Raw genomic sequence first — 23,832 nt, 5'->3', positions numbered from 1 at the left:
CCAGCACCGATCCCTGTGGCACACCGCTCGTGACTCCCCGCCAGTCAGAATATTGTCCCTTTACTCCGACCCTCTGCAGTCTACCCGACAACCAGTGCTTGATCCATCTGTGCACATCCCCTCCCACCCCGTGGTTCCACAGCTTCCTAAGCAGCCTTTCATGTGGCACCTTGTCGAAAGCTTTTTGAAAATCGAGGTAAATGATGTCTATGGGTTCCCCATTGTCCACCCGACTGCTTATTCCCTCAAAGAAGTACAAAAGGTTCGTTAAGCATGACCTTCCCTTACAGAATCCGTGCTGGCTTGTTCTCAGTAGGCCATTTCTCTCGATGTGCTCGCAAATACCATCCTTGATCATAGCTTCCACCATCTTCCCTATAATTGAAGTCAGGCTCATCGGCCTGTGGTTCCCGGGGTTACCCCTCGATCCCTTCTTGAAGATAGGTGTGACATTCGCCAGTTTCCAGTCCTCTGGTACCTCTCCAGTTTTCAAGGATAGGTTGCAAACATGCTGGATTGTGCCCGCTATTTCTTGTCTTAGTTCCTTCAGAACCCTTGGGTGGATCCCGTCTGGGCCCGGCGATTTGCCGCATTTTAACCTGTCTATCTGTTTGAGGACATCCTCCTTACTTACCTCTATGTGTTCCAATTTTTCAGCCTGTTCCCCACTTATGAGCTCCTCTGAATCCGGTATGTTAGATGTGTCTTCTCTCATGAAAACTGACGAGAAGAACGTGTTCAACCTCTCAGCTACCTCTTTATCCTCCTTAATCACTCCCTTCCTATCCCCATCGTCCAATGGCCCCACCTCCTCTCTCGCTGGTCGCTTCCCCTTTACGTAACTGAAGAATGCCTTGAAGTTCTTCGCCTCCCTGGCCAGCCCCTCTTCGTAGTTCCCTTTTGCTTTTCTAACCTCCCGGTGGCATTCCTTTTGGCATTTCCTGTGCGCCTGGTGATTTTCCTCCATTGGGTCCTTTTTCCATCTCCGGAAGGATACTTTTTTGTCATTTATTGCCCTCTTTGCTTCTGTTGAGATCCAAACCGGGTCCTTTGATCGCTTGTTCTTACTGCCTTTCCTGAAACTGGGGACGTACATTCTTTGTGCTTCCTGCAGGGTGTCCCTGAATAGGGTCCAGGCGCTTCCTACAGTCTCCATCCTAAGGATGTTTCTGAGCTTTCTCCCCACCATTTCCCTCATAGCAGCATAGTTCCCTTTCCTGAAGTTGAGCGCAGTTGTTGCGGTCCTCCTTACTGTGGGTGTCCCCCTTTCTAATGTGAATCTGATCGCATTGTGGTCACTGTTGCCTAGTGGTCCTCCCCTTCTACCCCTCTTGCAGGCCCCCCTAATCCGTTTAGGATGAGGTCAAGAGTAGCACTCCCTCGCGTCAGTTCCCTGACTAGTTGCTCCATGAAGCAGTCCCTCACAGCTTCTACAAATCCTGTATGTTCTTCAATTTCATCCGCACTGTATGTAATTTATCTTTCTGTTGTGAACCGCCTAGAACTCCCTGGGTATGGCAGTATACAAAATAAATTATTATTATTATTATTCCATGGCCTTGCAGTTTCCTAAGAAGTCTTACATGCGGAATCTTGTCAAATGCTTTCTGAAAATCCAAGTATATAATATCCACCGGTTCTCCATTATCAATTTGTCTGTTCACTGTCTCAAAAAATTGAAGTAGGTACATGATGACTTCCCTTTCCTGAATCCAAGTTGACTGGCTCTCATCAGGTCGTGTGTATCTAAGTGCCGGGTTATGCTATCCTTGATCAGGGCCTCAACCATCTTCCCAGGGACCGACGTGAGACTCATAGGTATATAATTGCCTGGCACTCCTCTTGATCCTTTTTTAAATATTAGCGTGACGTCTGGTATCTGTCTGGTATCTGTCCTGTTTTGATTGACAGGTTGGCAAGTTTTTGCAGTAGTTCTCCGATTTCCACTTTTAGCTCTTTCAAGACTTTCGGTTGAATTCCGTCCGGTCCAGGAGATTTGTCACTCTTGAGTTTGTAGATCTGGCGGTAAATTTGGTCCAAGTCCACTTCTACTGTGGTAAGGCTGCCCTTTGTTACTCCTTTGAACACTTTCACTGCTTCTGGAATTGTTGCAGTGTCCTCCTTCGTAAAGACAGACGCAAAGAAGGAATTTAGTCTGTCTGCAATTTGTTTGTCTTCCTTGATATACCCTTTCCTTCCCTGGTCATCCAGTGGTCCCACCGGTTCTTTTGCGGGTTTTCTCGCTTTCACGTACCTGAAAAAGGGCTTGAAGTTTTTGGCCTCCTGTGCTATTTTCTCCTCATAGTCCTTTTTGGCATCCCTCACCGCCCTTTGACACTTCTTCTGACCATCCTTGTGTTTGTTCCAAGTTTTGGTTGTTTTTGTGTGTTTCCATGCTTTAAAGAAGTCCTTCTTTTCTTTTATGGCTTCCTTCACCTCCTTGGTAAGCCACGCTGGCTCTCTTTTGCCTTTGGTTTTCTTTGCTTTGGACATCCGGGGAATGTAGAGGCTTTGTGCTTCCGTGATAGTATTTTTCAGAAGGGACCATGCCTGTTCTACCGTTTCGACTTTGCCCATCTTTTTCTTGATCCGTTGTTTCACCATGGCTCTCATGCTATCATACCTTCCCCTTTTAAAGTTTAAAGTCATCCAGTTGAGGTTTTAGTACCTTTCCCTTTCCCGACAGTGAGTTTGAAGTTGATCATGTTGTGATCGCTCGTCCCCAGCGGGACCGTGACTTCTACTTACTTTGCCGGCCCCGTAATGCCATTTAGGACCAAGTCCAAGGTGACATTTCCTCTTGTCGGCTCTCCCACCAATTGTTCCAGGAAGCAGTCCCCTAGCACTTCCGGGAACTTTGCCTCCCTGCTACAATTTGGGGTCCCCAGGTTCCAGTCTATCCCCGGAAAATTGAAATCCCCCAAGATTATGACATTACTTGTCTTACATTCGTGTTTAATTTCCTCTATCATTTCCGAGTCTGTTTCCTCCCCCTGTCCTGGCGGTCGGTAGCAAAGGCCAATCTTTGTGTCAGTTCCGTTGTGTCTGGGAATCTTTATCCAGAGGGATTCCAGCTTCTCTTTCTCTTCCGTCATAGTTTCTCTCACAGATTCTATTCCTTCCCGAACATATAGGGCAATACCTCCACCTTTCTGCCCTACTCTATCTCTTCTGTACAGTTTGTATCCCTGTAGTACTGTATCCCATTTGTTTTCATCATTCCACCAGGTTTCTGTTATGCCAATGATTTCCAGTTCATCGTTTTTTGCTATTGCTTCTAATTCTCCCATTTTGTTTCTCAAACTTCTAGCGTTCGTATACATACATTTGAGTTCCTTTTGTGTTGCCTTCTTGGACTCTTTAAGCTTAGCAGTCTCCCCTGGTTCTTTCACGGTATCCTTCACTGCTACTGTGTTGTCTCTCTTATTTGCTTTGTGGTCATCCCCTCCTGTGTCTGAGTAGTTGTCCGTAGTTCCCTCTTCGGGACATCCTGTCGCCCGGGCCATCGACTGGTGGTCAACTGTCAGCTTTCCCCTGTCCTTTAATTTAAAGCCTTCTCGATGGCCCTTTTCATGTTGCCTGCCAATACTCTTGCTCCTTCCTTGTTGAGGTGTAGTCCGTCCTTTCTGTAGTACTTGCTTTTTCCCCAGAACACCGTCCAGTTGCACACAAAGTCAAAGCCTTCCTCTTCACACCATCGTCTCATCCAGGCATTGATCGCTTGCAATTCCCCTTGTCTCCTTCCCTCCGCTCTTGGTACCGGGAAGATCTCAGAGAAGGCCACCTTCACCTCTCTGATCTTCAGTATTCTTCCGAGTGAGCAGAGCTGGCCCTTCATTTCTTCCCTGTCATACTTCCGTACGCTCACATCGTTGGTTCCCACGTGGATAAGCACAGCAGTGTCCTCTCCCCCTGCGCTGTCTATGATCCTGGAGATCTTGTTTGCCATATCCTTCACTCTTGCTCCCGGTAGACAGGTGACGATTCTATCCTCTCTCCCTCCTGCGGTGTACCTGTCCACATGCCGTACGATGGAGTCTCCCACGATGATCTCCATCTTCTGTATTTGGTGGTTCCTTGGGGGTCGTAAGTCCACATCCATGGTATAGGACCAATCTTCTCCCTCCTGCGATACTCCTAAAGTTGTTTTCTGCTCTTCGGGTGTGTGGGGGGGGGGTGTTCCCATGCAGTCTCGCTCTTACTCCTGGTGTGTGATCGCCCCTTATCTCTGCTTCCTTTTCTCCAGAATTTGCAGGGGTGTCTTCTCTTCTCTTGTCCAGGCCTTCTTCCTAAGTTGTTCGTGTACAGTTCTCCACATGCTGCTGGTGTGCTTCCTTGATGATCTTTCTAGTTCCTTGACCTCTTCGTTTGGACTGAAATGCACTAGAAGCTTCTCCTGTTCGTGGATTTCTTCTTCAAAGATAAGGAGTTCTTTTAGTTCCAGCACTGTCTCCTCTAGCAGCCGAACCTGCCATTTCATGCTATCTAGCTCCATGCAATGACTGCAAATGTATGCCCTAGTCTCCGAAGGGAGGTAGTCATACATATTGCAGCCGGTGCAGAAGACTGGAAAGCTCACCTTCTGGCTTCCTTGGGCATCCATCTTTTGTCCCCTTTCTGAGTTGTTTGGGCGAATCGGTTGTGAATCTTCTGTCTCTGTCATCTGGATGTTTTCTGGCTTCCTGATTACTACCTTCCTTTTTCTTATGAGTCTGCTAGTGTTACTGCTTGTTCTGAGTCCACTAGTGTTTTATGTTAGTGTCTGTGAGTGCTCATTTCCCCTCTAGGTGTGCCCTGCTGTGTAGCTAGCTAAAGACCGGGTTTTGTGGCTGCCTTCCTGCTTGTTGTGAGTCTGCTTGTTGTGAGTCTGCTTGTGTTACAGTGTCGGAGTCACCTCTAGGTGTGGTATGTGAGGGAGTGTGCCCTGTTGTATAGCTAGCTAAAGTATAGGATTTGTACCTACCTTCCCGCTTGGTGTGAGTTCCTTGGTGTTACTCTGCTGGTGTCTGAGTTTCCTGGCTCCTTCTACGGCTCCTTCGCAAAGGCGAGTTCGTTAGGCGAGCGCCTTAGTCGTTTGCCGATCAGCGGCACACCGTTGGCTCCTCCCCTTATAAGGAGGAGTGCGGCGCTGCCTTGCCGACGCAATGGGGGTAGGCGGAACTAACTCTTGCCGCTGCCCCGAGTTGTCCTTCCTTGTCTCTCCTTCTCTTCGCTGCTTCGCTGTTCCTCTGCTCTCACTCTCCTAGACTCCTAGCTCTCACTCTCCTAGACTCCTTCTCTCTCCCCTTCTCTTCGCTGCTTCACTGCTCCTCTGCTCTCACTCTCACTCTCCTGGCCCGAGCCGCTGTGACTCCTTAGCTCCTCCCCCTTATAAGGGGGAGTTCGGCACTGCCTTGCTAACGCGGTGGGGGTGGGCGGAGCTAACTCTTGCCTCTGCCCCGAGCTGTCCTTCCTTGTCTCTCCTTCTCTTCGCTGCTTCGCTGCTCGTGGTCGAAGAAAGAGCAGGCAGCGGCTAGAAGAGGAAGGAAAGGTAGCCAGTGGGAGGAAGCCAAAAGAGGAGTTAGTGGCAGCGAGGAGCGGGCAGCGGCGAGAGTAAGCTCCACCCACCCGCACCACGTCAGCAACCGAGTCATCACCCGGACTCCCCCTTAAAAGCAGGGAAGCCACGGCATGGAGGCCACTGTGAGCCGTGTGGTCGAAGAAAGAGCAGGCAGCGGCTAGAGGAGGAAGGAGAGGAAGCCAGTGGAAGGAAGCCAGAAGAGAAGTTAGCGGCGGCGAGGAGCAGGCAGCAGCGAGAGTAAGCTCCGCCCACACGCACCGCGTCTGCAACCGAGTCATCGCCCGGACTCCCCCTTAAAAGCAGGGAAGCCACGGCATGGAGGCCACTGTGAGCCGTGTGGTCGAAGAAAGAGCAGGCAGAAGCTAGAGGAGGAAGGAGAGGAAGCCAGTGGAAGGAAGCCAGAAGAGAAGTTAGCGGCGGCGAGGAGCGGGCAGCAGCAAGAGTAAGCTCCGCCCACACGCACCGCGGCTGCAACCGAGTCATCACCCAGACTCCCCCTTAAAAGGGGGGGGAGCCAACGGCGCACAGCTGTTCAGTGCGCGGCAAAGGCGAGCGGCAAAGGCGCTCACCTTAGCTAGAGCGCCTCTGCGAAGGGCCGGGCCACTACATCCAGGAACACAAGGAAGGACAGCAGGTAAAGAAGTAGCAGGCGCAAAGGAGAGCATACACATACAAGCGAAGTATACATATACAGGCATAGTAAGGCAAAGGGACAGCAGGTGCAGAAGATAAGGAACAGGTAGGACCAGGAAGGACCACACCACACACGAACTAAGGGAAGAGACAGGCACAGAGGGCGCAGAAGAAAAGCAGCATGAACAGGAGGAAAGAGGCAGGTCCGAGAGGTAGCATACGCGCACTTCAGCACAAGGGCAGCAGCAGGACAGAAGAAGGCAGACTCTAGAGAGAACACACACACATACGTGCACACAAACAAGGCAGCAGCTGAAGGCAGAAAAAGGCAGACTAGAAGGCAGAAAAAGGCAGACTCTAGAGACAACACACACACATACACAAGGGCAGCAGGTTTCTAGAGAGAACACATACACAAGGGCAGCAGCAGAAGGACAGGAAAAGGCAGACCCTAGAGAGAACACACACACATAAGCGCACACAAACAAGGCAGCAGTAGAAGGCAGAAAAGACAGATTCTAGAGAGAACACACACACACATACACAAGCAAAAGGAACTGGCAGGCACAGAGGGCTAGGAAGAGGCAGACAACATGCACGCACAAGCGAAGGGAAGCGGAAGACGAAGAACGTAAGGAAGAGCCAGGAACAGGAGTGAGCACACAAGCATAGAGTACAGGCAGTGGCGTACCTAGCATGTGTGAAATAATAAACACTTTCAATATAGATAGCTGTGACTCCTGTCATCAGCAAGCACTAAGTTCCGTACCTTACTCCTACACTGGATACAAACTATGCTCACAGATGGCATTTTCCCGAATGACCTCAGCGAAATCATCATCACCCCAATCTTAAAAGACCCAAAAGGACCAACAGACCTCTCATCCAACTACAGACCAATAGCCTCAATACCTCTATATATCAAACTAACAGAAGGATTAGTAGCCAAATTCCTCACCAACTATCTCGAGGACCATAACTTACTCCATCCCACGCAATCCGGCTTCAGAACTAACTTCAGCACAGAGACACTACTAGGCTCCCTTATCGACACAGCAAGAGCAGTGGAAAAAAAATGCTGCTCATACAGTTGGACCTGACAGCGGTATTTGACCTGGTAGACGATAACATCCTTCTGCAAATCTTGGACTCAATAGGCATCTCAGATAAAGTATACTCATGGTTTGAAGGTTTCTTAAAATCCAGAACATACAAAGTAAAATCAGACAAAGAAAAATCCAAACCTTGGTCCAACCCCTGCGGCGTTTCAGTGTTCCCGCTAAGCTGCGCTGGGGTGCGCTGGCGCTCAAAATATTACCTCGCAGCGCACAAGTTTCTCGTCACAGCGCACACAGTGTAGAGCACAGTTCTTCAACCGCCGGTCCACAAACAAAATCTTGCCGGTCCGCGAAGGATTCGGTCCCCGCCGCAACGAAAGGCCGGCGTCAGCTGACTTGCAACTTCCTGTTGTAGTCGCTGTGCCGGGACTCCTGCCTTCGCCGGGACTCCTGCCTTCCACCGCGTTTGCCTCCTGCCTTGTCTCCGCACCTCCAGACCAGCAGCGGCAGCTGTGTATGCTTTTAACTTCGGCACAGAGCTGCCCCTAATCAATAGTTTAGCGCGGTTTCATAAGGCAGCCTCGGGGCCTTTGCTAGGCCGGCCCACATCGCATCATCGAAGCGGGCCGGCTATCAAAGGCCCCGAGGCTGCCTCATGAAACCGCGCTAAACTATTGATTAGGGGCAGCTCTGTGCCGAAGTTAAAAGCATACAGAGCTGCCGCTGCTGGTCTGAACTCTTGGGCCGCTGAAGGAGGGCAAAAAGCAGCTGTCCTGGAGGTTTCCCTTCCTCTCGCCTTTACAGGTTCCTTTTTTCCACCTTTTTTTTTTTCCTTCAAACGGCAACGGGCCCCAGCATCGACATCAATCAAGTAAGTTCCACTGTCAATCAAGCGGTTCTGCTCGGCCACAGCTTCCCCTGTGACATGAGCCACCCTCAGGGGAAAGAAAGTGACCCACAAAGGTGAGGGGAAGGGGGGCAGATGATGGAAGTTGGGGGGGGGGAGAGAGAGAGAGAGAGAGAAGGGGCAGATGATGGAATGGAGGAGATGAGAGAGAGAGAGAAGGGGACAGATGATGGAAGTGAGAAGAAGGGAGAGAGAGCAGAAGGCAGATGGATGTCAGTTGAGAAGGGAGAGCAGATGCTGAATGGAAGTGGGGAAAGAACACATACTGGATGGAAGGAGGAGATAAATAAAGGGGGAAGAAAATAGTAAGATAATGGAGGGGTGAGGGAAAGGGGTGACAAGCTGTGTGTAGACACAGTGAAAAGAGGGAAACGGGACTAAATAGTAAGAAAGAATTTAATTTAGATGGAGGCAGAAAATAGAGAAGGAAGACCAGAGAAGAAAAGGGAAGAGAGAGCAGAGAATGATCAGATCTGAGTGGAGGAAATGAGAAGAGAGATATGCTAAAAACCACAGGGGGGAGGGAAGGATAGAGATGCCAGACCATGAGGGGAACAGAAGGAAGATGATGGATGCTAGACCAAATTGGGGGGTGGGGGGGGGCAGGAGGAGAGATGGCAGGGAAAGACAGACAGTGAATGGAAGGGGCAGATGCTGGACTGAAGAGACAGAGAAGGTTATCATGCTGCTGTACCGGGCCATGGTACGCCCTCACCTGGAGTACTGCGTCCAGCACTGGTACTTTAAGAAGGACACGGTACTACTCGAAAGGATCCAGAGAAGAGCAACTAAAATGGTTAAGGGGCTGGAGGAGTTGCCGTACAGCGAAAGATTAGAGAAACTGGGCCTCTTCTCCCTTGAGCAGAGGAGATTGAGAGGGGACATGATAGAAACATTCAAGGTACTGAAGGGAATAGACTTAGTAGCTAAGGCAGGGAGAACGAGAGGGCACTCTCTAAAGTTGAAAGGGGATAGATTCCATACAAACGTAAGGAAGTTCTGTGGTAGAAAGCAACATATTTATTTGGCTCATAACTTGCTGGCGCCCGATATTTTTAGCTCACAGTGAAAAAAGTTTGCTCACAACACCCGCCCGCTTAGAGGGAACACTGGTCCCCACTGTCCCCTACTCTCTTCAACCTATATACGGTCTCTCTTGGCGTTTACCTGAACAAACAAGGCTTATCCTCTTATAGCTATGCTGATGACATCACCATCCTGATTCCTTTCGACCAACCAATGTTCTTAACTTGAACTCTAGCTACAGAACTCTAGCTACAGTTACGACTTGGATGGAAGACCACAAACTGAAACTCAACCCAGACAAAACTAAATTCATCCTCCTAGAAAATAACAAAATCCCAACCATAACCAACTTAGAAATCAACTCTATCAACTATCCTTTGCAAACCACCCTAAAACTTCTAGGTATGACTACTGACAGAGGCTGCACCATGCAACCACAAATTATCAAAACAATACAGAAATCTTTTGCAGTTATGAGAAACCTTAGACAAGTCCGAAAATTCTTCAAGAAAACACAATTTCAGCTCCTAGTATAATCTCTAATCCTAAGTATCCTAGACTATTGCAACATCCTCTACCTCCCCTGCCCTGCAATAATGATTAAACAACTACAGACAATTCAGAATCTGAGACTCGTCTATTCATTGAAAAAACATGATCACATTACTGAGGCATTCATCAATTCTTATTGGCTTCCAATCCAGGAAAGAATACAATTTAAATTCTACTGTATACTATTTAAAACTATAAATGGAGACAGCCCAACCTACCTAAACGACCGCCTCATCCAAACCACCTCTACCAGGCATAGAAAAACACACACCCCATTCACTTACCCCCCAATCAAAGAAGTAAAACGGAAAAAACTATACAACGGACTACTGGCCACTCAGGCAGCGAAGATAGACAACCAAGTCTCCAACCTATTGACAACAACCCCAGGCTACAAGATGTTCAGAAAGGAAATAAAAACTATACTCTTCAAGAAATCCCTTAATAAAGCTTAATACCATGATAAAGCTTAACCCCCCTCTTACCATCCCCTCCCTAACCCCAGATCCTACTTTTCCCTCTCTTGGAAACCTTCTCTGATCTAACGTTGTAACCCTTCTTCCATAACTCTTTTTGTAATCCGCTTTGAACCGAAAGGTAATGGCGGAATCTGTAATGTAATGTAATGTATAGTAAGTGTAAGAACAGTATAGGCTGCACACCAATTAAAAATGAAGGAAAAAGCCTCAGAATAGGCCCTCCCACCTCCACCGAAGTGGTTTGCAAAAGGTGGTCAAGCGATAACCTCACAGGCAAAAAACCTTCAACATGTATTGAGACTTGAGCCTTAAGCTGTACTTCACTGTAGATAATAAACTGATAGAAGAAATATTCAACTTATCATTTTGCTGATCGGTACAGAATTGAAAGGATCCTGGAAGGAGCAGAGACGGAAGAGACGGCAGTGATAGTCCACGTCGGAACAAATGATGTCACCAGGAGAGACTACAGCAGGAATGCACTTACCGAACAGTTCAAGATCTTAGGAAGAAAGCTGAAGATGAGGACTCAGAGGATAGCGTTCTCGGAGATCCTGCCAGTACCGAGGGCAGATGTGAAGAGACAGGCTACAATCAATAAATGCATGGATGAGGAGATGGTGCGAGGAAGAGGGATTTCACTTCGTGAGGAACTGGACAATGTTCTGGGCAAAAACAAGCTCTTTAGGAGAGATGGACAACACCTGAGCAGTGCGGGAACGAGACTACTAGCAAACAACGTTAGGAGAGAAATACAGCAAGCTTTAAACTAGGAAGAAGGGGAAAGCCGACAGTCGACCAGGTGTCGATGATTCGGAAGCCAGTATCCTGAGAAGATACTGAGTGGGGAAAGTGCTGGGAAGACACAAATGGCACAAAACAGGAGTTGAAAAACCAAGGGAGCCAGACGAAACAAGAGGAGGATAGAAGGTGTGTACTACAAGGGGAAGACAAAATGGAGCAAGATGAAGGGAAGGAACAAAAGGAGGACAAGGGGATGACAAGAGAGACAATAACCAGGAGGCTGCAGGACAGGAAGGAGACGGAAAGAAAAATGAAACGCAAGGGAAAATAACAAGGAAGAAAAAATACCGAGACTTGAACTGCATGTACACTAATGCAAGAAGCCTAAAGAACAAAATGGGGAAACTAGAAGTCATGGCCAAAGATGAGAACCTACACATCATAGCGATCATGGAAACATGGTAGAACGAGGAAAACAAATGGGACATAGTACTGCCAGGGTACAAGCTCTACCGAAGAGACAGGACACATCAGAAGGGTGGAGGAGTAGCACTTTACATAAAGGACACCATTCACTCGACCAGAGTGGACGCAGCAGCATCAAATGACCAACTGAAGTCACTATGGGTTAAAATACCGGGAAGAAAGGGAGCCGAGATAAAGATGGGACTGTACTACCGCCCACTTGGGCAAACTGAAGCAAAGGATACAGAACTGGGAGCCGAATTGAAGCGGGAATGCAAAAATGCAAACACCATAGTTATGGGAGATTTCAACTATCCCGGGATAGACTGGAGTCTTGGAGTTTCAAAATGTACAAAGGAAATGGAGTTCCTGGAGGCTGTACAGGACTGCTTCTTGGAACAGCTTGTCAAGGAACCAACGAGAGGGACAGCTGTTCTGGACTTAATCCTCTACGGGCTGAAAGGACCTGCCAAGAAAGTGGAAGTAGTGGGACCATTAGGAAACAATGATCACACAGTTCAAAGTGGAAATAGGAATGCCAATGGGGAAGAGAACCATTGCAACAACGTTTAACTTCAAGAAAGGGAACTATGATGCCATGAGACAAATGGTGAAAAAGAAACTCAGGAACAGCTCCAGGAAAGCACAGGCGGTGGAGCAAGCCTGGTCCTTATTCAAAGACACAGTAAACGAAGCACAAAACCTGTATATACCCAGATTTAGAAAAGGGTGCAAAAAGAATCAAACAAAAGACCCGGCTTGGACAACCAATGAAGTTAAGAATGTTATAGGAGACTAGAAGAAATCATTCCGGAAGTGGAAAAATGAAAAAACCGAGGAAAATTGGAAAGAGCACAGGAAGCATCAAAAGAATGTCACCTTGTGGTCAGAAAAACAAAAAAAAAAGAGTATGAAGAGAGACTTGCCAGGGAGACACGGAATTTTAAACCATTCTTCTGATATGTGAAAGGAAAACAGCCGGCGAGGGAGGAGGTGGGATCTCTGGATGAGGGAGACAGGAAGGGAGTGGTAAAGGAGGAAAAAGAGGTGGCAGAAAGACTAAACACGTTCTTCTCGTCGGTCTTCACAAAAGAGGCCACATCCAATGTGCCAGAATCAGAAAAAATCTTCAAGGGGGAACAAGAGGGAAAATTATCTTGCATGCAGATAAGCCTCAAAGACGTACTCAAACAGAGAGATAGATTAAAAACAGACAAATCTCCGGGCCCAGATGGAATCCACCCAAGAATACTGAAAGAGCTCAGAGACGAAACAGCGGAGTTACTGCAGCAGATCTGCAACCTATCCTTGAAAACAGGGGTAATCCCGGAGGACTGGAGGATAGCAAATGTCACACCTATCTTTTAAAAAGGATCAAAGAGGCGACCCGGGGAACTACAGACCGGTGAGCTTAACCTCAGTTCCGGGGAAAATGGCTGAATCATTGATCAAGGACAGTATCAATGAGCATATAGAAAGAAATAATTTGATGAGAACAAGCCAGCATGGTTTCTGTAAAGGAAGATCATGCCAAACGAACCTAATGCACTTCTTTGAGTGGGTAAGCGAACAATTGGACAAAGGTGACCCCATAGACATCGTATATCTGGACTTCCAAAAAGCCTTCGACATGGTACCCTATGAGCGCCTACTAAGGAAACTGTGGAACCACAGGGTGGAGGGAGACGTGCACAGATGGATCAGAAATTGGCTGGCAGACAGGAAACAAAGGGTAGGAGTTAAGGGACACTACTCTGACTGGAAAGGGGTCACGAGTGATGTCCTGCAGGTGTCAGTGCTGGGACCGTTGCTGTTCAATATATTCATTAATGACCTGGAATCAGGGACGAAGTGCAAAGTTATAAAATTCACAGACGACACAAAATTCTCCAGTAGGGTTAGAACTGTGGAGGAATGCAAAGAACTACAAAGGGACCTGAACAAACTGAGTGACTGGGCAAATAAATGGCAGATGAGCTTCAATGTAGAGAAATGTAAAGTCTTGCACATAGGGAAAGGAAACCCGATGTATAACTACATGATGGGGGGATGGTACTGGGGGAAGGCAAACTAGAAAAGGACTTGGGGGTTCTGGTGGATAAAACAATGAAGCCGGCGGTACAATGCGCAGCAGCCTCAAAGAAGGCGAACAGAATGTTGGGCATTATCAAAAAAGGTATCACTACCAGAACAAAGGAGGTTATCCTGCCACTGTATTGAGCAATGGTGCGCCCGCATCTGGAATACTGCGTTCAATACTGGTCGCCGTACCTTAAGACGGATATGGCGATACTCGAGAGGGTCCAGAGAAGAGCAACAAGGATGATAATAGGCATGGAAAACCTTTCATATGCTGAACGGATAGAGAAGCTGGGGCTCTTTTCCCTGGAAAAGCGGAGACTTAGAGGGGACATGATAGAAACTTCTTCAGACTAGTGGGGGCAACAAAAACAAGAGGGCATTCAGAAAAATTGAAAGGAGACAGATTCAGAACAAATGCTAGGCAGTTCTTCACTCAGAGGGTGGTGGACACCTGAAAAGCGCTTCCAGAGGAAGTGGTAGGGCAGAGTACGATTATGGGTTTCAAAATGGGATTAGATGATTTCCTGAAGGAAAAGGGGATATTTAACGGTTAGGGAATAACATGTTTTAAGTAAAAGATCACTTACAGGTCATGGACCTGGGGGGGCCGCCGCGGGAGCGGACTGCTGGGAATGATGGACCCATGATCTAACCCGGCAGAGGCAATGCTTATGTTCTCACTCTCCTAGACTCCTTCTCTCTCCCCTTGTCTTCGCTGCTTCACTGCTCCTCCGCTCTCACTTTCACTCTCCTGGCCTGAGCCGCTCTCTCTTGCTCCTTAGAAAGATTTGAAAAAATTCTTAGCTTGCATGAAATTCAGAATTAACCTTGAGTAAAAAATGAAACAAAACTCTTAAAACTGCTCTATTCTGCTGAAAGGCCATGGGGAATTTAAAGCCTGAAATAGCTTATAATTTTCCAACTCTTTAAACCTAGGTAATAGCAAAGATGAAATACATTAGGAAATGATCAACTGTCAACATCAAAGCTTTTGAACAGGACGTGTCCAATAACTCCTAACACTGAATTAAGACCCCAACTATAAACTGGCCATGATGCCAATTTGCAAGCGGGCGTGAATTTTTTTATTATTTTTCCCACGCCACACAAGAACTCTACTGTGTGCACGCTAAGGATCAGCCTCTTTCACAATAGCCAAAAGACTGTAGTGTTCAGGGTGCGAGCAGAAGATCAAATTTCGCCTGAGGCAGTGCGTGCGTCTTCCCTATACTCACAGTAGGTCTCGTGTTTGCAAATAAATTTTTTAACTGAATTGTTTTAGGATTTGGAGGAGTAATTGTCCAGGAGAAATGAGGTGTTTTGTGAGACTCCAACAGACCATTTGGGGCTCCTTTTACAAAGGCGCGTTAGCGGTTTTAGTGCACATTTAGCACGTGCTAAAATGCCTCGTGCACTAGCTGCTACCACCTCCTTTTAAGCAGGCGGTAATTTTTTGGCTAGTGCGCACTATAGCGTGTGCTAATCTTGTGCGTGCGCTAAAAATGCTAGCGCAGCTTAGTAAAGGAGCCCTTGGTGAAATAAGTAAAATTCAAATTTATTGCACAAAAGCTTTTAAAATATAAATATTCACCTTCAGTTAAAAAGACTTTTCATTAAAGTGCATTAAATCAGTAAATTTCAGAATAAACGTAAAGTGCTTCTTATTAACTTCTTTTCTATTATGTTTTCCAACAATTCCTTAGGTAAGTATTCTTTATTTTCTTACTTGTACTCTTTATTGTGTTTCCTCTCTTAATACTTTACTTAACTTTTATTCTCTCCTTACAGAATTTCTCCTTAACCTATTGCAGGTAAGTATTCAATCTTTTAAAATGTCCCGAACAAAAATAGCAGTAGTGTGCATACTGGTAAAGAAAAAGATAACCTTTGTCTTCGGGCCCACTGCAACTTTCTTGCATTGGAGCTCAGGAAGCTGGAACTACTACTGCTGGAATTGGATTTAGATCTGGAACCGGAACTGCAGAAACAACTACTGGATCTGGATCTGAAATTTCTGGAATCACTGGAGCTTGCTGTACCTACTACCTATCTCATAATAAAGCAATAAGGCAAAAACCCTAACTCCCTGAGTGGTGTATTTGTGTGTTCTTCTTTAACTTTTCATGTATACTAGCTTTTTCTATCAAAATAAATTTAATTCAGAAGAATTCCGTAACTAGTCCCAGTTTCCAAGTGTGCCACACACTCTTTCAACTTTCATTCAGTTCTCAACTTAATGTAACCTGTGTCAATAGGTTTTAAAACAATCTACAGTACTCCCCTTAAATTCGCAGGGGTTACGTTCCAGGAACCCCTGCAAATTTTGAAAAACCACGAATATGGATTTTAGGCAGGGGAGACAGGAGAGGGCAGCTGGAGAGGCAGGAGAGGGCAGCCGGAGTGCCGGCAAGTGAAGGAAATCACTCACTGTATGCTCCGACCGCTTCTTCTGTACTAAAGTCGGGCGTCACCAATCAGGAGCTGCTTTGACACGCAGATCCTGATTGGTAAGGCCCGACTTTAGTACAGGAAGAGGCGGTCAGAGCATACAGCGAGTGATTTCTTTCACTCGCCGCTCCTACTGCCCTCTCCTGCCCGGTCATTCATGGTCGGAAAATACCGCGAATGACTGGGACCGCGAACCGCCGACCATGAATTTGCGGAGGAGCACTGTACTGTCTTTAGAACACTGAACAGCACATCTAAGTGCTTTAGAATCTTCAGTAGCACAACTCAGTGAAAGCCCTTCTGTACTTTTTTTTTTAACAGAGCTGCAGAATTCTATTTTGACTCTAACTTTGAAAATCCAAATACAGAGAAATATTCTCTCAATTATTATTAATAATAATAATAACAACAACTTTATTCTTGTATACCGCCCTACCATAAGTTCTAAGCGGTTCACATCAAAGAAGACTGTATTTTAACTTTAATATTAATTCTGAGCCTTTTCTTCTCTCAGTTACTCAAAAGTCTTTCAATCTTTTAAAATCTTCCTTAAAGAATTATTTCTCAAGCTTTCCTTTTAATCTCAGCCAAAATAACTTTTCTTAAACCCAAAGTTATTCAAATATTCTTCAATCTTGGCTTTCTGTCCTCTCAGACATCCATAAAATTACTTTATATTCACCCAATAAATTACCTTTACAGATCACTATATCAGTGGTCAAATCCTATCATTTCCTAACCCACTCTGAGCTCAAAACAGACATTCAATACCCTGAGGATTCACAAACCTTTTCAAGCATCCTCACTCTACCCCAGCCAGCTAAAAACAACCAACTTTTCTTTTTCAACTGCCCAACCTTTCTCTTAGAACCTACTCAATCATATTATTCCATGGAATCACATCTTTCATACTCATGCATACACTTCAATAACTACACTCATACATTATATTACATTAGGGATTTCTATTCCGCCATTACCTTGCAGTTCACAACACATGCATAACCTATACTTTAGGTCAGTGGTTCCCAACCCTGTCCTGGAGGACCACCAGGCCAGTCGGGTTTTCGGGATAGCCCTAATGAATATGCATGGAGCAGATTTGCATGCCTGTCACTTCCATTATATGCAAATCTCTCTCATGCATATTCATTAGGGCTAGCCTGAAAACCCGATTGGCTTGGTGGTCCTCCAGGACAGGGTTGGGAACCACTGCTTTAGGTAATTAAACCACAAAAGTGCTTTTAAACTTGCAGGCAACCTAAATTCACCTGCCTGTTCCTTCTCTCATGCCAGGAGTAACGGAGGCATGAGAGATTCCCTGCTCCTAAAGCAGCCCCCACCTTTTGGAGTCTTCAGTGTCAGTAGCCAATCAAAAGACTTAATTTTCCTAACTGTTCTCCTGCTCTCGTGCACTGCCCTACTCTCATGCACATTCTATGCAAGTGCACACTACTGTGCACGTGCCTAACTGGCATCTCTATGGCTTACACAAGCCTGAATAAACCTGTAGACCCTGGCCTGGCACTTCAGCAGCTCTTCAACAGCTGCCAACTTCAGGAAGCCCTGCAGCACTGGAACCCTGGCAGACAGGCTCCAGCACATCACCCCAGGTGAGAAACAAAAAATAAAACTTTTAATTTTAAAATAATTATATTTTTAAACTGGTTACAGATGTGTCTGCACGACCAGGAGAGGAAGACGTCAGACTGGCACGGATAGAAGGGGGTGGACGTGCTGACCCACTAAGGGCACCCAAAGCCTTGGGGCCCAGAGTAGCTGCCCTGTTTGTTCCCCTTCAATATTGGCCCTGGATCTAGCTAGAAACTTGGGTTGGCCACTGTTGGAAACAGGATACTGGGCTTGATGGACCTTCAGTCTGTCCCAGTATGGCAGTTCTTATGTTCTTATGTAAATTCACCTGTGACTGCATAGTCAAGTGGGTATCCAACATAACTAAGGGTCTCTGCTGGTTGGGAGATGTACTGGATGATCAGGGAAGATTACTGTCTTTTGAAGTACTTTGTACATTACAATCAGGCAGATTTACGGTACTACTGGTGCACCACTATGTTTCTATAGTCTTTGAAGTCCCAGTCTCAGTGTTGTCTTCAGCAATGTTTATGGACAGTGGAAGACAGTAGAATAAAGTTCACACACTATTATCAGTATTATGCTTTTTTGGCTAATGCCTGGAGTGAGGAATTAGGGGTTCCAGTACAAGCTGACCTATTGCAGAGATGTTTTAGTAGCATTAAAATGATCTCTCAAAATATGATCCTGTAAGAATTAACATATGCATGTAAAAATCATTATATTTATCTCTAAGGAGGGCTCATAAGAGCTTAGTTATACAGATGGTACCCATTCTAAACCTGAGAGCTACTTTGGCTCATATATTTTGGCAATGTTCAATGATACAAGAGTTTGGAGACAGATCTGGACTAAACTGATCATAGTTTTGCCTCATCTATTGCTATTTATTTTCTTTTTCAATGAGGAGAGGAAGTATTTTCTTTTTTGTAAGGCTTTGACATTGGCTAAAAAAAAGCAATTCTTATGGGATGGTGATTTATAATCACCTCTCTGCCTGCCATCACATTGGCAAACATTTATTACATTACATTACATTAGTGATTTCTATTCCGCCATTACCTTATGGTTCAAGGCGGATTACATAAGAACTTCATGAAATTGTTGAATACATAAGGCCGATTACATGAGAATTACCAAGGTGGTTCAAGGCGGATTATATGAGAATTGTCATGATATTGCTAAAGAACATTTGCTAAAGTATACATGCTAAAGAACACATGACAAAAACATATGCTAAAGAATATATGCTAAAGAACTTATGCTAAGGTCCAATTACGTAAGAGTTGTCACGATGTTTGGAAGTATGTAAGGGATAAGTGAATAAGTTTTTGATTTGCTAAATTAATCTGGTTGTTTTATATGGGTTTTATGTATCTTTTGAAGAGTAGGGTTTTTGTTTATTTTTTGAAGGTTTTGTAGTCTGTTGCTGTTGGAAAGGAGATGTGCCACGTGGAGAAGCAGGAATCCCAATTTTTCTTCTGCAACTGAAGCCTGGTGAGGGGAATAGGTTGCAGGTGAGAAAGAGGCTGGAGGGGGACTGTGCATGAGAGAAAGACTAGTAAAGGCACGGGTGGGTGGGTGTGTGTGGGGGGGGGAGTTACATGACAGAATGAGACACTTTTGCGTGTTTTGGCTCTTCAAATGTTATGAAATATAAAATGTGGCCTCTGATAGAAAAAGTTGGAGAAGCCTGTCTTAAGTGATATGTTATGATTGTATAATGCATCTATTGTGCAGATATGCCAGATGTGTTTAAAATCAGCAACTTCCAATTTGTTGTGCCTTCTTTCCAAGTAGTTTGCCTTGAGGAATACAGAACTTCAACATTCTATATTAAAGGTCCATAGCTTTGGAATACACTATCACCTGTGTTGAGAGTGACTAGAACTTTAAGTCAGTTTGAAAACTTGTTAACAACTCACCTGTTTCAATGTGCCATTTCTGATGTGACAACTATTTAAAATAGAATCATAGCCTATGTAATTGATAAGAATGCCTAATTTACAGATGCTGTATACACCTACTCAGATATAGATATGATTTAATGCCATTGTGATTAACTTTTTTTTGCATTGGTTTTTATGTTTTTTGTGTATTTTATAAGCTTTTCCCCAAATTCAATAAATGGTGCCTAAACTTGTGTGCCGATGTACATGTACAACTTAATGAATTGGCCTAATAGGCACCATTTGGTAATGAACACCCCATAACTGATGCTAATTAGGACTAATTAGAAGTTACATGCACAACTTGGAAAGTGTGATTCTGTAAAAAAGTATGCACCAGTTATAATGCACAAATTAAAAAGGGGGCATGGCCAGGGACAGATTGGGAGCATTTCTAGGAGTTAAGCACATTATAGAATATACCAGATTCAAGCATAACTTAGCTGCAGGCATTTAGACCTGGTTATAACTCATGCATCACATAGTGGCGTTGTGATTCTATAAAAATTACATGCATTTTGTACAATCATGCTAAGCTGATTTTTTTATGTGCAATATAAAGAATTTGTCCCTTTGTGTGTTATGTTATACACTGCCAAAAATGTTAGATCATATGGCATAACAATTTCATAAATAAAGAGTGGTCTGTTTTGCACTACTGGCACCTCTCTCCCCTCCCCCCATAGCCAGCTGCTTACCCACCCAGATACTCAAGCAGCTGGCCATGGGGGGGGGGGGGAAGGTGCCAGTAGTACAAAACAGACCAGACAAAGGCTGTTTCCCTGACCGGTAAGGCTTTTCCTCTGCCACATCCCAAATTACTACAGGTGGAAACCCAATTAGAACAATCCTAGAGCGTTTATCCCTTATGCTGCTCTTAAGGGAAATCCATTCCTGAAAAGGCATGCATGAGAATATCCATCCCAGGCTGCAAAGGCATTAGTGACACTAAGGTCACATCTATAAATGATAGTTTTGCTTAGTTTAAGTGAAAGGTGTTAATGACATTTCTGTAAACCACTATGTGATAGTGAAGTGGGCAATGACATATCAACTTGAAGAACTACATCCATAACCAGGCCTGATAAAGGCAATGAACTTTGCCCCATAACCTCTCTCAAAATGCATAACAGTGAGGCACATTGAAGATGAATGACACAAACATCTAAGAAATGATTTATTTCAGTGTTTTAATACTATCTTAAGGATTACTTTTCTTACTTTCATTAGTTTTTAAAATGTGCAATGCCACACAGATGGTTTTACTTGCACGCTATAACATGGCTCTCTTTTATATATATCCTATATAATAAAACCCTAGCCGCGCATGGGCATTCAACTGCGCACTTCCGTGATCTCTGATCTGTGAGATGTAGGTCTGTGGCCACAGGAGTGCGCATGCGCGAGTCTCCAGCCTTACTGCTTCCCAGCCACCAGCGTTGGACTCCCTGCTCTCCAGATCACGGTGTTGGCTCCTCTCATGAGCCGCACCAGTGTTGGAGAAGGCTTCTGACTCTGGCGGGGATCGAGAGGAGCCGCTGCGACACTCGCCTAGAGCAGGCCAGACCGCGGGCCAGGCAGGGAAGCGCCGAAAGAGACTCCAGCTGCGAGCCGCTCAATGGGACCAGGCAGGCAGCCATGCGAGGGAGGGAAACAGAAACAAAAAAGGGTACATGCAGGGAGAAGCTGGGCCTGCCTGCGGGAAACATGATAAGGGAAGGGGAGGCCCTTGGAGCAGGCTACACCGCGGGAGGGAAGGGGGAGCAGCCAAAAGGAACAGGCCACATCATGCTAAGAGTAGGGAAGGGGGGTAGGGGAAAATGCTGATACTGCTGCACAGGGACCTGGAGGGGAAGGGAAATATCTGCTGCTGCTGCCCAGGGAAATGGAGGGGGAGGGAAATGCTGTTGCAGCTGCACAGGGAAATGCAAGGAATGAATGACAGACAGACAGCAAGGAGGGAGGGAGACAGAAAGAAAGGAGGAAAGACACAGGGGCAGGGAGAGGGACAGAAAGACAGAGAATGGGGGCCAGGGAGAGAGAGAGACAGTGGGAGTGAGAGAGACAGAAAGACAGACATACATATATTCTAGCACCCGTTAATGTAACGGGCTTAATGACTAGTATATATATATATATATATATATATATATAAAATCAGATGTATGTATGTATGTTCCAGCATAACTTCGAAACGCATGGAATACATATCACTTACTATCTGGGAACAAACACTGTGGGGGTGGGAAGGGGGTGATGTAAAGAATCATAAAAAAAGACAGATATTGCTTTGACCAATTGTGTGAAGCTTGGAGAATGATGCCACACTGTGCTGTGCTGTCATTGCTATACAATGCCTCCAAGGAAACGTAATGTAATTGGCCAAGTGTAATCAAAGCTACATCTAGAGCTTCAGAGACAGTCCAGCAGCATAAGGCCCAACTACAGAATACAAAAAAGAGAGCTGCTACATCTAGAGCTTCAGAGACAGTCTAGCAGCGTGAGGCCCAACTACAGGATACGAAATAGAGAACTGCTACATATAGATCTTCACAGATAGTACAGCAGCGTGAGGCCAATTTTATTCCTTTTACTGTCTAATAGAAGATTAAAATAAATAAATAACCAGGATAAATAAATACCCGGGCAACGCCGGGCAATCTGCTTGTGATATAGCAGCAACAGAAAAATCAGGAAGGTACACTGCAGCTTTCATCTTAGTCTCCCAAACCACATGATGTGCATTAAAAGTTTCCTTGGCTCTACTGTGAAAATATTTTTTAGTCCCATGATTTATTTGGATATTAAACAAGGTGTTCTGGGTAATCAGGCGACCTCCTGTTGCTTTCCTAAGCAAGGATAATAGATGCCTATGAATTTATTGTGTTAACATTTTTTGATATAAGGTTTCCATTCTAAACTGACTGAGCAGATACAAAATCTTGAGAACAAATAGTTTAAATATAACACACAACAAAAAAAGTCTATGAATAGCTTAGAGTTTCCCATGGCAATAGCCCGTTACTTTTATTTTGTACAGTACCATTGTAGCAAAAATAATAATAAATAAAATTTGACTGTATAGAATAGGTTGTAATGCCTTTTGCAAGAGCAGCATGTAAGATATGAGTGTGCTGCTTTAGCAGCTTTGGATTTCCAGACTCAGGGTTGATCTCATTGGTATGACAATTATCACACAACTAAAGGAATCCCCAGAGATCAACTGTGGTCAGGGACACCATAAAAGAAAACAAACTGGGGAGGCTAAATGTGCCTGGTGGCCCTTACCTGGCATCCTATTATCTGTCTCAATGAACAGCATTTGCTCAATAAACGTAGCTGACTACCATCCCCCCCCCCATTCTGGATAACTAATACAAATGCACTTGTCTTCTACGGCATTCCTGTCAAAGCTTTCTATAGTCTTGTGCATTTCAAAAGCTGACTAGGTATGTGCCTTATAAAGCCCCTTTACTGCAGATTTCTAAATAACTGGCAACTAACTATTAACCATAATAAACCTCAACAATCAGAAGTTAAAAATAATTAGATATCTTTTGCAAATTATAAATGAAATATGCTATTAAAAGTATTTAATTTATTCTGAACTGAAACTTTTTGAATTGCCTGTTACTTTATCTGTCATATTCAGGCTGGATATTCTTGCCTTATTACTATCATGGATTCCCAGAAAAGTAAGTTTGTGACCGAGAGCTCAAGGGAAGGATGAAGCTGCATGTTAGAGATAAGACAGCCTGGCTTAATACTAAACTATTTTCTGGTGACTGCCACCCCCAACCTCTCTTTACCTCTTGGAAGCAAAAGCACATTTTGTATGTTTCTTAAGTACAAACCCTTTTCCCTGGGTATAATTTCCTATCTGTCCTGGCTCTTTTATAGCCATTCTGTCACACTAACAGGTGGTGTAGTGACTTGTTATGTTGCGTGCTGTAATATTCACAGCAGGTCAGCTTTGAAGGATGGAGGGAATTTGTCCTACCTGTCTGGCTCTCAGGAGTTGGTTGAGTCTGGTGCCGCTGCCACGGCTGACTCCTTTGGAGGTGTGCTTAGTGTCTCCTGGTCGCTCAGCCATGGCAGCAGGAGGCATGCTGTTTCCAGCTTCTCTGCCTTTTGAGTCCCTGCCAGCAGAACAGGGGTAGGGAGGCGGAGTCCACGAGCTATTGCTATTCCACACCCCTTCCTTTCCTAACTATTGCCCTTTTTCTATGGTTTATGGTTTATTTGATTATAGCTCCCCTTTAACAAAATGGGTTACAATACCACATTCACAATAAAATATTATAAAAAAAAGACATATATACATTTCATCTTTTTC

General features: G+C 45.1%; 1 protein-coding gene across 1 annotated transcript in view; it reads right to left on the bottom strand.

The window, feature by feature from the left end:
- The window catches only part of MFSD2B (major facilitator superfamily domain containing 2B), a 138,213-nt gene extending 114,590 nt beyond the window's left edge, over positions 1–23,623 (bottom strand). The window contains exon 1 of the mRNA XM_033937131.1: positions 23,497–23,623. Within this exon, the coding sequence (XP_033793022.1) occupies positions 23,497–23,604 (108 nt within the window). The 5' untranslated portion in view covers positions 23,605–23,623. The remainder of the gene's footprint in view (positions 1–23,496) is intronic.
- Positions 23,624–23,832: the final 209 nt, after the last annotated feature.

Source organism: Geotrypetes seraphini, chromosome 3 (genome assembly GCF_902459505.1).
Source record: "Geotrypetes seraphini chromosome 3, aGeoSer1.1, whole genome shotgun sequence".
Taxonomy (NCBI): Eukaryota; Metazoa; Chordata; class Amphibia; order Gymnophiona; family Dermophiidae; genus Geotrypetes; species Geotrypetes seraphini.
The sequence above is the reverse complement of the archived record's forward strand: the minus strand, read 5'-3'. Positions and strand labels throughout refer to the sequence as shown.